The sequence below is a fragment of the Conger conger genome, chromosome 16 (assembly GCF_963514075.1).
Source record: "Conger conger chromosome 16, fConCon1.1, whole genome shotgun sequence".
Classification (NCBI taxonomy): Eukaryota; Metazoa; Chordata; class Actinopteri; order Anguilliformes; family Congridae; genus Conger; species Conger conger.
In genome coordinates, this window is record NC_083775.1 from 39,410,949 (window position 1) to 39,426,320 (window position 15,372).

Genomic DNA, 15,372 nt, shown 5'->3' on the forward strand with positions numbered 1-15,372 from the left:
GGAAAGGGATTGGAGTGAAAAAACCATGAAACTCACTATACTTCTAGAATTTGTGAAAGACGGTATCCACGCACCATATGCTATTTTATTTACTAATGTGCAGTAGCTATTCATTTAAGAGAAACAATCACAAGAGTAGGCTATATTGAATACAAAGTGAGGGGTCTGGATTGTAGGCTTTACGCTATAGGACTACACACTTCATAGTATTTACAGTCATATAACGTTTTCTACATTTGGTGTCCAATAAAATACATACTGCTAAATTCTCATTTTTAATAGCACAATTGTGAAGCTGTGTGCTTTGACCCTGTTGGGACCTAATTTTGTTTGTTGCGTTTATGCTTTAAAAACATAGGCTATGCTTACTTGCTTTAGTTGCACGCACGCAGTGATAGAAATGATCTGATTAAACCTGATCTGACTGTCCCGGTGAGCGATGTGTCATTTGCTAGTTTTCATTAACCCACATCGCTGGAATGCCACGCGCCAAGTTTCTGGTTGGCAGCAGCAATAAACAGCCTACAACACCGAGTTTTGTACTTTTCAGCGTACACGCAAGGCTAGCTTATGAAAATTACCATTCATGTTTATGAACAGTAAATAAAACTAAAACGAAGCTCACAAAAGGATGGCAATCGTCTTATGACAACAAAACCGCAGAATTTGCTAATCGCTCGGTTCATCGGCTGATTGTAGCCAACTGTCTTCGTCTCATTCTATGTCCCGCACCCCACAGCCCCCACCCCGTAATCCTTTCCCCGTACTGTTAACCACGCCTTACCTGAGCAAATGCGTGTTCCATATAGACCAGCTAAGAACGCATACGGCAACTTGGTATATGTTGGCTACTTTTAAGTGAGTTCCCACACTGGACATAGCGTAGGCGGGGCGGTTCGGCATCCGCAGAAGCTTCATCGAGTCAACTTTTCATCGCAGCCGGTGGTTTGCGACTTGACATAGAATCAAAAGCTTTTCACTGCACTTTGCGATTAACAACATCGCCTCGATCAACACCGCCCAGATCACACAAAACAAGAGAAGGAGAGAAAATGAAGGAAACGGAGATAGAGAAAGATGGAAAAGGAGGGGGAGATGCAACGAGTAAAACAGAAAAAGACCAGGTAGGGATTCAATTTGAATAAACTGCAGAACATACGATTGTGTATTTCCTTGCCTTAAATCAGAATTTACCATATCATTGAAAATTATACGGTGTAGCCTCGACAATTTGTTCGATGAACCAGTGAATACTTTGTCAGTGTACAGACTACTTTAGTGGGTCGATATAGAAGTGGCACAACCTGTAATCCACAGGCTACACGGAATCTGGCCCGGTTGGCAAAGTAGGCTGTGCAAAATAAAGGCGCACAAGTTAGTAACACAACGGAGCGTAAAACAAGTGCTGTTCCGCACAGTCGTAACCTGATGGCAGGATGCAAGTGGGAATGCGTACTATTTTTTCTATTACTTTTTTTGTGGGTGGTCCCCTTAACAAAACGTATACATAGCGAAACACCTTTGGAATGCTGTTTATAAACTTCGGGGACTGATGACCATATGCCCTCTTGATGGGGAAAGCTTTGAATTAAGTTTCTATGCTCTGACTGCAGCTATGCTTATTGGAAGCGGGCCTTGGCTGCGAGTTCTGACTTGACTGCTCTTATCATTCCGATTCCTCTGCGAGGGGGCTACGCCTCGCTCGTGCCGAGAGGGGCGCTTCCAGGTCTGTCATTCTCTGGTTCTGCCATGACTTTCGAAGTCATGCAGGTACTCTCGCCCCTCTCTCTCTCTCTTTCTCGTTTTTGCCGTGGCTTAAAAAAAACCCCCAAACAAAACAAAAAAAAAAACGTGTTGGGTTTGCTTGTGAAATAAGCAATGGTAAGGGAAGTCATTGCCGCTCGTGATACCCAGCCAGACATCTCAAAGTTTTGAAAGAAAATAACAAATAACGAAGAGTGACATTCGCCTTGAAACTTGTCTTTCAGCGTTTGACCTCATCAAAAATGTTGCCGAAGCGGCTCTATCTGTTTTACGGTTCATTTGCACTTTTTGCCGCATGGTTTTAATTGCCTTTTGGAAATCCATTTATTACCACTGCTATATTGCGGGCTTGATAAATGTATGAATTATTAATTATCGACCGGTGATAGCACATATCTTGGAGGTTTTGGGGTTAAACAACCCCAGTATCTCATAAAACATTCAAGAATCTAATTTACACCGTAATTCCTAAGCTACTACATACTACTACTAAAATTAACGGGAACAATTATATTTTACTGCAAACCCCCGCTGGCTGCTGCAGAGAGGACCCTGTAGGTGAAGTCTGTGTTTACGGGTAAATTCAGGCGTGTGCCGGCACGCACCACGACTTGGTACAGATCCAAGTTTTTATTTACAAGAGAGTCTGAGGGAAAGGAAGCGAGATCCTCCCCACCCAACATTAACGGCACATCCTCTATCTAATCTAATGACCCTCAGACTGTGCCGAATGAGATTGCTGTGGGAGATTTGAGCACATGTTTATTAAACATCTCGCACATCTGGCTACTGATTTAGGATGAGCTCCCCCCAACCTTATCCGAGCCTCATCCGTTATGAGCTAAAAGGCAGAACTGATCTTAGATCAGCTTCTACTGTGGGATGCTGAACTCAGGGCGTGGTCGAATGCTGTGTCCTAACGCGTGTTGCACTTGGACACTTAGAAACAGGAGATGGAAACAAGTGAAGGGACAGATGTGTGTAGAAGGGTTTATTCTTCTAAATACACATTTGCTTCCTTGAATGGCCCCCCGTGGTCTCCACACGCATTTTTTATCTCGCTTCATCATGCTGTGTCGGTCGGTGTGGAACAGTGACAGAGCTTTGACACGACAAGCAGCTGTTTGCAGGCTTTTAAGATGAGACACCAGCTGACTGTCCTCGTACGCTGCAAACGTAAACAGTGCTACTGCTGCAGGCAACAATGCAGCACACACTCATGCATGCACGCACACACGCACTCTCACACAGACACACATACACACACAAACACTCTTGCACGCACACATGCATGCACACACACGGACACATACACACACATGCACGCACGCACACACTCACACATGCACACGTATACATATGCATGCACACACATGCACGCATACACACAAGCATGCATGCACACACACACAAATACACATGCACACACAAACACACACATGCATACACGCGCATGCACACACCCACACAGACACACACACACACACCTGCACACACACTCATGGACACACACAAACACACATACACACAAACACACACACACACACACATGCACACGCACAGGACAGAACTGGTCCAGCTTGCCTTGGGAGAAGAGATGGGATATCCCAGTGCACACACTTTGAAGTTTGATGTCACGCCCTTTGGTTTATCAGCTGACTTTGTCTGAACTCCCACCCCCCTTCCCAATGTGTTTGAACAAGTTTCTCTCTCTCACTCCCCCCTTTTCCTGACTCTGAAACATGAAATATGACTCCTTGCATTCTTCAAGTTTTTCTTTACCTTCTTCTTTTGTTCTTTTCCCCTCACATTACATAATTACCCCCTCTCTCATTGGTAGAGTTGGTTAAACAACCCTCTCTGATTGGTAGAGCTGGTTAATCACCCCTCTCTCATTGGTGGAGTTGGTAAACTTCAGAGCTCTCCTAATCCTGTACCACCCCTTGCTACACTTTCCCAGACTGCTCCCCCTGCCTCTTCCCTCCCACTCTCCCCCTTTTCTCCCTCTCTGCCCATCTCCATTCCGGTCCTTTCTCACAGCTGCGGGGCTGAGCGCTGTGTGAGTAAGTGTTGTGAGTGGAGCATTCCACTGAGGTAGCAGAACTGCACTTGCAGGACTGCGGGGAGATGATGGGAGCAATAGTCCTGTATTATCTTCATCATAAGCACAGTCTTTTTCTTTTGGGGTCCGCAGAGAGGCCGTAAACTGCCCCAAGGCATTAATTCTTCATAAATAGCCTGTAAACTGTGGAAGGGGTGAAGGAGGGTGGATGGGCAGATGGAAAGTTAGCTGGAAAATGTCACTGAATCTGTAGGCAAGGCCGTGACTGCATGTCTTAAATAGGCACCGGGGCAGACCTGGGTCAAATACGTCATTTTGGATTCAAATACTTTTCTTCGTGTTACTGAGCTTGTCTGTTGGATTGGAACCTGTGAAATACTCTCAAAAAGTGTAAGCCCCACCTTCTGGTCCTCTGGTTGGCTCAATTTCATTACATTACATAACTCATTTAATTTAGCAGACACTTTTATCCGTAAAAAGGTGCACAGCAAAGGTCATTAGAACAACTACAGAACCGGCCGGACAAGGTACAGTTCACAAAGAATCATTTGTCTACAGCCATGAACGGCAAGTCTAGTACACAAAGTAAAAGGGCCAAGTCTCTAGGTAATAAGCAAGTATCAAGATGAATACAAATGCAACAATCCTCGATTAAAATACAAAGTAAAATACAAGTAAAATAAATACAATTCAATTCAACTGCACCAGGCAAGATCAATCGAGCACAGAAAAGTATTTGAATCCAAAGCAATTAGGAATTTGACCCAGGTAATGGGCCCTGGAGAAGCTTTGGAAAGGTTGAGGACGGTGTCCTGAAACATGCTTGAATCCTGGCTATGGCATTAGCTACTAGCTTATCCGTCGCCATTCTAATCACTTATTTTATCATTGCCATCGTGTCCTCCATTTTCGCTCGACCCGGAGGTCCATGGAAGTCCGGCGTCTTTAAGGATGTCCCTAATGCTCCTCGGAGGAACGAGGAGGTCACTTGGGCAAGGAAACGCATCCTTTTGCGGAAGTATTTTTTCCGACCCTGTGACCTATGAATGATCCCCCTCTCCGCATCTGCTTCAGACTGACCACGGCCGCTCCGGTCCACGCTTCTTCCCTTCCTCCGTCCTTTGTTCCCGTGTCTTGTCCCTGAATCTCCTCCTGGTGTCCCCCGGTGCGGGGTGAAGGGGTGAGGTGTCCCCCGGTGCGGGGTGAAGGGGTGAGGTGAGGCTGAATCTCCTCCTGGTGTCCCCCGGTGCAGGGTGAACGGGTGAGGTGAGGCTGAATCTCCTCCTGGTGTCCCCCGGTGCGGGGTGAAGGGGTGAGGTGAGGCCGGTGTGGGGTGAAGGGGTGAGGTGAGGCCGGACGCGGAGGGACTGGGAGTGAGAATGAGCAACTGGATTTAACCCTGTGACCATGTGAATGCAATGCATTACATTCCTTTAGTAAACACTCTTATCCTGAAGCACTTACAGTATGAGCCCCACATCCTAGACCAGCAACATTATTAAGCCACTGTTAATGTTACATTACCTTACATGTCATTTGGCTGATGCTTTTATCCAAAATGATGAATTACATTAATGGCATTTGGCATTTCTTATCCAGAGCGACGTACAGTTGATTACACTAAGCAGGAGACAATCCTCCCCTGGAGCAATGCAGGGTTAAGGGTCTTGCTCAAGGGCCCAACGGCTGTGCGGATCTTATTGTGGCTACACCGGGGATCGAACCACCGACCTTGTGGGTCCCAGTCATGTACCTTAACCACTACGCTACAGTCATGTACCTTAACCACTACGCTACAGGCCACGCCCACTAATGCGAACACCGAAAATACTTATAATTCTAATGAATGTATAAATTATGATACAAATCAAATACATGGTTATACATGAAGCAAACCGGTTACAGGCAGATGTCAACCATAAATCTCAGAAAAAAGTAATTACATAAAGTAGGAGGGCTGAGGGTGAGGGTGGGAAGATGCCAGATGAATTCCCAGAAACTCTGGAATTCCAAGAAGTGGTCGCATTTCCGTCTGAAGTTAATTGGAAACCGCTGGCTGTGTCGGGCCGTAGCCGGGCACCCACCCTGCCTGGGAGGCAGCAGCTTTTAGAACAAAAAAAAAACCGAACAGCAGCAGATTAGCAATCTGGCTAGCTCAGCAACATAGATACAGATAGATTTTATGAAAAGACATGAAAGAGAAACTGTGAAGAGATATGTACATACAATCTGCGGTTGTCTGAGCTGAACCCTGCTGGTGTGCAGCTGCCTGAGGGAAGGGAAGGAGCACGGGCGAGCAGGGCTGAAGCCAAAGCCCCAACCATTCACCCCACGGGCGGGGCGCGTGGAACACTTCACCTGTTGTTCTGGTGTACGCTTGCGTCCTGTAAAATAGGGCATGAAAAGATGTGGAATTTAATTCTTTCCATTTTATTTTCAGAGCTGGATACCCAAGATGATCAAGAAGAGGGTGTGCACAACATTTGTTGAAGAATCCTTCAGGTAAATTTCTCCAGTCCTAAGTTTCAGTCCTTTCAATGTCTTTATCTGCTGCATTAAAGCACTCCCCCAGCATCTGGGTAATATTGTGTGTCCTGTGGTAACTCAGTGCCTCTGTCCCGCAGTAATGGAGCTCTGTGTTAACTCAGTGCCTCTGTCCCGCAGTAATGGAGCTCTGTGGTAAGTTAGTGCCTCTGTCCTGCAGTAGTGGAGCTCAGTGGTAACTCAGTGCCTCTGTCCCGCAGTAATGGAGCTCTGTGGTAACTCAGTGCCTCTGTCCCGCAGTAATGGAGCTCTGTGGTAAGTTAGTGCCTCTGTCCTGCAGTAGTGGAGCTCAGTGGTAACTCAGTACCTCTGTCCCGCAGTAATGGAGCTCTGTGGTAACTCTGTCCCGCAGTCCCGCAGTAGTGGAGCTCTGTGGTACCTCAGTCCCTCTGTCCTGCAGTAATGGACCTGTGTGGTAACTCAGTGCCTCTGTCCCGCAGGAGTGGAGCTCTGTGGTAACTCAGTGCCTCTGTCCTGCAGTAATGGATCTCTGTGGTAACTCAGTGCCTCTGTCCCACAGTAGTGGAGCTCTGTGGTACCTCAGTCCCTCTGTCCTGCAGTAGTGGACCTGTCTGGTAACTCAGTGCCTCTGTCCCGCAGGAGTGGAGCTCTGTGGTAACTCTGTCCTGCAGTAATTGAGCTCTGTGGTAACTCAGTGCCTCTGTCCCGCAGTAATGGAGCTCTGCGGTAACTCACTGCCTCTGTCCCACAGTAATGGAGCTCTGTGGTAACTCTGTCCCGCAGTAATGGAGCTCTGTGGTAACTCAGTCCCGCAGTAGTGGAGCTCTGTGGTAACTCAGTCCTGCAGTAGTGGAGCTCTGTGGTAACTCAGTCCCTCTGTCCCGCAGTAATGGACCTGTGTGGTAACTCAGTGCCTCTGTCCCGCAGTAATGGAGCTCTGTGGTAACTCAGTGCCTCTGCCCCGCAGTAATGGAGCTCTGTGGTAACTCAGTGCCTCTGCCCCGCAGTAATGGAGCTCTGTGGTAACTCAGTGCCTCTGTCCCACAGTAATGGAGCTCTGTGGTAACTCTGTCCTGCAGTAATTGAGCTCTGTGGTAACTCAGTGCCTCTGTCCCGCAGTAATGGAGCTCTGCGGTAACTCACTGCCTCTGTCCCACAGTAATGGAGCTCTGTGGTAACTCTGTCCCGCAGTAATGGAGCTCTGTGGTAACTCAGTCCCTCTGTCCTGCAGTAATGGAGCTCTGTGGTAACTCAGTCCCTCTGTCCTGCAGTAATGGAGCTCTGTGGTAACTCAGTGCCTCTTTCCCACAGTAATGGAGCTCTGTGGTAACTCAGTGCCTCTGTCCCGCAGTAATGGAGCTCTGTGGTAACTCAGTGCCTCTGTCCCGCAGTAATGGAGCTCTGTGGTAACTCAGTCCCTCTGTCCTGCAGTAATGGATCTCTGTGGTAACTCAGTGCCTCTGTCCCGCAGTAGTGGAGCTCTGTGGTAACTCTGTCCTGCAGTAATGGAGCTCTGTGGTAACTCAGTCCCTCTGTCCCGCAGTAATGGACCTGTCTGGTAACTCAGTGCCTCTGTCCTGCAGGAGTGGAGCTCTGTGGTAACTCTGTCCTGCAGTAATGGAGCTCTGTGGTAACTCAGTCCCTCTGTCCCGCAGTAATGGACCTGTGTGGTAACTCAGTCCCTCTGTCCTGCAGGATTGGAGCTCTGTGGTACCTCAGTCCCTCTGTCCCGCAGTAATGGAGCTCTGTGGTAACTCAGTCCCACAGTAATGTAGCTCTGTGGTAACTCAGTCCTGCAGTAGTGGAGCTCTGTGGTAACTCAGTCCCTCTGTCCCGCAGTAATGGACCTGTGTGGTAACTTAGTGCCTCTGTCCCGCAGTAATGGAGCTCTGTGGTAACTCAGTGCCTCTGCCCCGCAGTAATGGAGCTCTGTGGTAACTCAGTGCCTCTGTCCCACAGTAATGGAGCTCTGTGGTAACTCTGTCCTGCAGTAATGGAGCTCTGTGGTAACTCAGCCCCGCAGTAATGGAGCTCTGTGGTAACTCATTGCCTCTGTCTTGCAGTAATGGAGCTCTGTGGTAACTCAGTGCCTCTGTCCCACAGTAATGGAGCTCTGTGGTAACTCTGTCCTGCAGTAATGGAGCTCTGTGGTAACTCAGTCCCGGAGTAATGGAGCTCTGTGGTAACTCAGTGCCTCAGTCCCGCAGTGATGGAGCCCTGTGGTAACTCAGTCCCTCTGTCCCACAGTAATGGAGCTCTGTGATAACTCAGTGCCTCTGTCCTGCAGTGATGGAGCCCTGTGGTAACTCAGTCCCTCTGTCCCACAGTAATGGAGCTCTGTGGTAACTCAGTGCCTCTGTCCTGCAGTAATGGAGCTCTGTGGTAACTCAGTGCCTCTGTCCCGCGGCAATGGAGCTCTGTGTTAACTCAGTGCCTCTGTCCTGCAGTAATGGAGCTCTGTGGTAACTCAGTGCCTCTGTCCCGTAGTAATGGAGCTCTGTGGTAACTCAGTGCCTCTGTCCCGTAGTAATGGAACTCTGTGGTAACTCAGTGCCTCTGTCCTGCAGTAATGGAGCTCTGGGGTAACTCAGTCCCTTTGTCCCGCAGTAATGGAGTTCTGTGGTAACTCAGTCCCTCTGTCCCACAGTAATGGAGCTCTGTGGTAACTCAGTGCCTCTGTCCTGCAGTAATGGAGCTCTGTGGTAACTCTGTCCCACAGTAATGGAGCTCTGTGGTAACTCGTCCCTCTTTCCCAAAGTAATGGAGCTGTGTGGTAACTCAGTGCCTCAGTCCCGCAGTAATGGAGCTCTGTGGTAACTCAGTCCCGCAGTAATGGAGCTCTGTGGTAACTCAGTCCCGCAGTAATGAAGCTCTGTGGTAACTCAGTCCCTCTGTCCCGCAGTAATGGAGCTGTGTGGTAACTCAGTGCCTCTGTCCCGCAGTAATGGAGCTCTGTGCCAGTGCGGGGGTGGGCGGGAGCTGCATGGCTCTGTTGCCGTGGGTGATTTTTTCGGTGCAGCCATCATGACTCAGTGGGAGAGCAGCCAGCACTCCTCTGAGTATCCCACCGATGCCTTCGGAGAGGTGGAGTTTGCTGGAGCAGGGAAGAGACACAGTCACGTGAGTACATCCGCCCTTCATCCTTCATTTCACCATTTACTCTTCCTCTTCATCACCAAGCCAACCAAGCTTCAGACACCCAAAGGGCCCTCAAATCCACCAAGCTTGTGACCAAATATATGTTTTGACGGGCAAGCTTAGACAGCATTCTGAGAACCAAAGAGCACTCTTTTAGTCTTTTTGCCAGTATATCTGTGGGTCCTGAAAGAAACATTTTAAACCTTGTTGGCAACAAAGAATCATTTTAGCAACACCTTGCTATGGTTTAGTCATATGGGATTCTGAAGATGTTGATAGAGGTAGCGTGATGGGCATTGTACTACCCATTTTAAGGGGCAATGCATTACATTAATATTATTACTTTCATGCTTAAATAAGCAATATCACAAGTTACTGTTAAAAACCAAGTAGTGTTACTGTAGTTGCTACTTCGAGTAAGGCATTACTCCACCTTCAGTCTTCAGTCTGTTTTAATCTCTTTTTTTTTTCTCAAGAAAATGGCAGATAGAAGCTCCAAGTAGTTGAATTTCATCAATGAAAGAGGCAATAACATTGTAAAATGAGATCTCTGCCCAGGCAATAAGTAATTGTCTTAGGCCAGAAACACGACATACACGCTAACATTAAGTTAGAAGTTAAAATGGCTGCTCTGCTTCCCCAAGACTATGACTACAAGGTGAAGCTAAATGAAACATACCACACTGTCAATAGTGTCTAATTTAGAACAGTGCAACATGCACACTATTTCCTGGTTTAGATGGCATTGCATCTCTCTCTCTCTCTCTCTCTCTCTCACACACACACACACACTCCTGTCTCACAAACACACACTCTCTCTTATACACACACACACACTGTGTGAGGATGGGGTTGGGCGGAGAGCCAGTAGCGACTAAAGGGGAAACCCTTTTAAAGCGAGCACGCAAACGTGTTCGCCACTAACACTCAATATTAGGCGATAACCCCTACTCCCAGAACAGAGGGAGGAACAAAAACTAACCCGAAGGCGAATTAGAAGGATAACAGAAATTAAGCCAAAAACGGCTGGGAAAATAAAACAACCCTCCAAAACAGGGCGAAACTCAAAACCTAAAATGTGCTTGACACACAGCACTGACGGTATCAGACCGGGACCGCCGAAAAGAAAATACAACCTAGCGTAAAAAACTAGGCACGAGAAAATAAAACCCTCGAGGCGCAGCTCGGGAAGAAAACACAAACCAAAAATACATACCAGGGGACAACGTCCCCCAACCACTGACTCACACGAGTCAAAAGAAAGAAAAACCAAAACCAAAAACCTTAGAGGAAGGCGCCAGCGAACACAATACCAGCGAAACGCCTTCCTTACCTTTTTTAAGCTTTTCTTTTTTGTTAGCAACCACCAGCACAGTACCTGACTCCCAAAACTACTGATAGAGTCTACCTTGTGCTTACCGGCTTGTGCAAAAGCGAACAGTTGACACAGAAGCACTGAAGGAGAGTCAGTACTGAGCTTAAATATGCTTCCCGGGAGGTAATTCCCCTAACGCCAATGAGGAACAGGTGCGACCAATGATCCTCGGCCCTCTGCTGGTAACAGCGGGTATTACCTCCCACATGACACACTTTTTCACAAACACACACTCTCTTATACATACACTCACTCACACTCACACACACACTTTCTCACACACACACACACACACACGCACACTCTCTCTAACAAACACACACATGTGTGATGTGTGATGTGTGATTAATCAGAGGGGAGAACAGCGTAACATGGTGCCGGTGTGATGTGTGATTAATCAGAGAGAACAGGGTAACATGGTGCCGGTGTGATGTGTGATTAATCAGAGAGAACAGCGTAACATGGCGCCGGTGTGATGTGTGATTAATCAGAGAGAACAGCGTAACATGGCGCCGGTGTGATGTGTGATTAATCAGAGAGAACAGCGTAACATGGCGCCGGTGTGATGTGTGATTAATCAGAGAGAACAGCGCCGGTGTGATGTGTGATTAATCAGAGAGAACAGCGCCGGTGTGATGTGTGATTAATCAGAGAGAACAGCGTAACATGGCGCCGGTGTGATGTGTGATTAATCAGAGAGAACAGCGTAACATGGTGCCGGTGTGATGTGTGATTAATCAGAGAGAACAGCGTAACATGGCGCCGGTGTGATGTGTGATTAATCAGAGAGAACAGCGTAACATGGCGCCGGTGTGATGCGTGATTAATTCAGCGCGCTCGCGCTCAGGTAGTTCTCCCTCTTCGGGGTCATGTTGCTGGGTTAAGCTTAGTGCTACGCTCCTCGCCTGAGGCCACAACCGCCCTCCTGGCTCTCCTTGTTTATTCGCTCCGTCATTTGAGTCACGGCTTGGCACTGATTCTGAGGATGACTCAGCACATTGTTGGTTTTTCGTGTTTTTCAGGTTTTTACTCGTGTCCTATTGAAGACGAAAAAGTTGAGATGTGGGTTTAAGAACCCCCACGTTTATCATGTTAATGTCTGCAGTTTGAATACCTGTAAGTCTCAGCCAACAAATGGCCCAAACCATCAGTGTCTGGAGCAGCGGTCTCCAGCCCTGGTCCTGGAGACCTACTGGGTCTGCTGGTTTCCGCCGTTACTCTGCACTTAATTAATCAATTAGATTGAGCAGATGATTACACAACTAACTCACCTCACCTGGTTACCTGGGTCTCAACAGGGTGCTGATTTTAAGGTGAAAACAAAAACCAGCAGACCCAGTAGCTCTCCAGGACCAGGGTTGGTGACCGCTGGTCTAGAGCCATTGGAAGGAAACCTTTGGTTGAATAGAAATGATAATATGTGAAAAGTCATTGAGCCAGGAAGGAACGGGGTAGGAGTGCATTATCACAGGCCCAATGGTAGAGAAATTGTACTTAAGCTGTGACATTCTCAATGATGATTTCTGTTTGACTGAAGTCGCTCGTAAGACCACACAGATATCTTTCACTATCGAATTTGATAAAACTCTTTCCTTTCCTGAAATGCAACTGGAAGCAACAGCAACTAACCAGATTTGAATTAAGAAGAAAACAGAAGAATCTTTCAGGATGAAGCCGGTGTAATGGGCTATGCTATGCTGTTCCCTGCTGTTCAGGGCACTTACTGCCGGTGTGTCACTGTGCTGTCCGTCAGGTCATGTGACTCTGCCCCCGCTCTCTCCCTATAGTTCCTCCGCCTGTCCTGTGACACTGACCCACAGATCGTGTACACCCTCATGACTACGCACTGGGGGGTGCCCCCACCCAACCTGGTGGTGTCGGTGGTGGGCGGGGATGGCAGGGAGAAGGTGAAGCCCTGGGTTCGAGAAGTGCTGAGACAGGGGCTTGTCAAGGCCGCACACAGCACAGGTGATTCTCCTCTAGCTCCATCGCCTCTCTCCTGCTCCTCAGCTTCCTGTTTCCTGTCTCCTGCTCCTCAGCTTCCTGTTTCCTGTCTCCTGCTCCTCAGCTTCCTGTTTCCTGTCTCCTACTCCTCAGCTTCCTGTTTCCTGTCTCCTGTTCCTCAGCTTCCTGTTTCCTGTCTCCTGCTCCTCAGCTTCCTGTTTCCTCTCTGCTGCTCCTCAGCTTCCTGTTTCCTGTCTCCTGCTCCTCAGCTTCCTGCTTCCTGTCTCCTGCTCCTCAGCTTCCTGTTTCCCTCCCTCTGTTTCCTGTCTCCTGCTCCTCAGCTTCCTATCAGCACAGTGAGTTTGATCCAGATGTGTACAAATGCAAAGATCTCAACTTTGAACGACGGTGCATGAGTTTCACGCCCCAAAGCCAAACTAAGGCGATTGTTGACTGCTCTACTTCTGTTGCACATCTCCTGCTGACTTGGCTGCTCGTCCCTCCTGGTTCTGTGGCAGGTGCGTGGATTTTGACGGGAGGGCTACGAGAGGGCGTGGGCCGGTGTGTGGGAGAGGCTGTGAGAGACCACAGCACTGCTGCCTCGTCTCTCTCCCAAACTAAAGTCGTGGCGTTGGGAATCGCCCCCTGGGGCCTTGTGCACAACAGGCAGCAGCTGGTCAACCCGCAGGTGAGGACACGTCCACACGAGGAAGGCCAATCGCCAATCACAGCGGTCTGGTGTGGAGAGCAAAACCCTCTGATTGGTCCCTGTAGCTCAGTCCATGGGGTTGAGGAAACCTACCCCTTAGAAGGGCCAATGACAGACACACACAGAGCACCAACACATAGATGGGCCGATGACACACACACACACACACACACACACACACACACATACACACGCACAGCACAGGGGGGGGGTGTAAATCTGGAGGGAGGACTAAGGTACAGTCTGAAGACATTTTCAGTCTGTGTCAAAATATGGGGAGGGATTCTGTCGCCTTGACAGTGGCAGGCAGTTGATTCTGATGTGGACTGCACAGTCAGTAACTCCGTGGTGGTCTGTGTGCCGTGGGAGTTGTCAAATGATTTTGGGCTCAGTATGCCTGTGGACGTGGCGCTCAGATCTCACCCCTCACTCCCACAGGGCAGTTTCCCAGCCAGGTATTTTGTACAGAACACCTCCCGTGATACCAGCTGTTTGGACAACCACTACCAGGCCTTCCTCCTGGTGGATGACGGCAGCGTGGGCCGTAAGGGCGGCGAGATGGAGTTCAGAGCCAAGCTGGAGGAATTCATCTCTCACCAGAGGACCGGGATCTGGGGTGAGTGAGTGTGAGAGTGAGCGAGAGATTTAATGTTATGAATCATATTTTTCCCCTTTTTTCTCCACTTCCATTTTGCTAGTTTCCCTTCCATTTTTTCCAGCAAACCCTGCCCGTTTTTCTTAAGTGTTGCTTTGTCTCCAAGATAGGCCCCTAAGTATTTCAGGCAATGTCCCTCAATTACAATGTGTTACAATTCTTTCCAATTTTTCTATTCCATGGTGAAGTTTTACAAGAACAATAATATAATTTGTTTCATCTTGCCCTTGGTTCACATAAACCTTTTTCTTACCTGTCTCAACCAGCCCCTCACAGTTAATATTACCCTTCTGTTTCACATTCATAGCATGTTGCCTTTCATCTTCGTCACATCTCATCTCTGAGATAAGCCTGCTTTCTCACTGTTTGTCTTGTCTTGATTATGTTCTCTTGCTCTTTCACCACTTTGAGCCCGATTCGGTTCTCCTACGTTCTCACCACTCGTTTCAGTTTGATTGTGTTAGATTTTTTTTCATTGTTTTTGATTGTTTTTGATGTTTGATTGAAGTTCTCGTGTCCCTTCATTGTATTTTTAGTCTCTATAACTTGGAACACTTGGAAAAAGTTGCCAAATGGAAACACAAGTCAAGTGTCTGATTCGATAATAAATATTGTTATTGTTTACTGGGAGTAATGTTAAAAATAAAATAAAATTATCCCACGTAGGGTGGCACGGATGGTGCAGTGGGCAGCACTACCGCCTCACAGCAAGGAGGTCCTGGGTTCGAATCCCCGTCAGCCGGGGCCTCTCTGCGTGGAGTTTGCATGTTCTCCCCGTGTCTGCGTGGGTTTCCTCCGGGTATTCTGGTTTCCTCCCACAGTCTAAAGACATGCAGGTTTGCAGGACATGCAGAATGGTGTATGTGCCCTGTGATGGACTGGCGACCAGTCCAGTGTGTATTCCTACCTTTCGGCCAATGTATGCTGGGATAGGCTCCAGCCTGTTCAGGATAAGCGGGTTAAGATAATGGATGGATTATCCCACATTCTGAAATATGACTCATTTGATGGAGATTAAAGGGCGTGGTTTTAGACGCGAACTGCGTCATTCGGCTTCAAATGGTTAATGAAATAAGTAGGCGTAGTCCTTCTCCTAAAATGCCATATGTGCGAAACGTCTCAGTTTCAAACCAAGCAGCCCAGGTTTCAGAATTCCAATGTAGGCTATAGCTCAATGGCATTCCCAGGAGTAGTACTAAAGCTTTCTAATATACATCCCT

The 15,372-nt window shown here is 48.0% G+C and overlaps 1 protein-coding gene across 1 annotated transcript in view; it reads left to right on the top strand.

Annotated features, from left to right (window-relative positions):
• The first annotated feature begins 788 nt into the window (after window positions 1-788).
• The window catches only part of trpm4a (transient receptor potential cation channel, subfamily M, member 4a), a 60,356-nt gene continuing 45,772 nt past the window's right edge, over window positions 789-15,372 (top strand). The window contains exons 1-6 of the mRNA XM_061225269.1: window positions 789-1,124; window positions 6,267-6,328; window positions 9,274-9,451; window positions 12,632-12,812; window positions 13,307-13,476; window positions 13,936-14,113. Coding sequence (XP_061081253.1) covers window positions 1,053-1,124; window positions 6,267-6,328; window positions 9,274-9,451; window positions 12,632-12,812; window positions 13,307-13,476; window positions 13,936-14,113 — 841 coding nt within the window. The 5' untranslated portion in view covers window positions 789-1,052. The remainder of the gene's footprint in view (window positions 1,125-6,266; window positions 6,329-9,273; window positions 9,452-12,631; window positions 12,813-13,306; window positions 13,477-13,935; window positions 14,114-15,372) is intronic.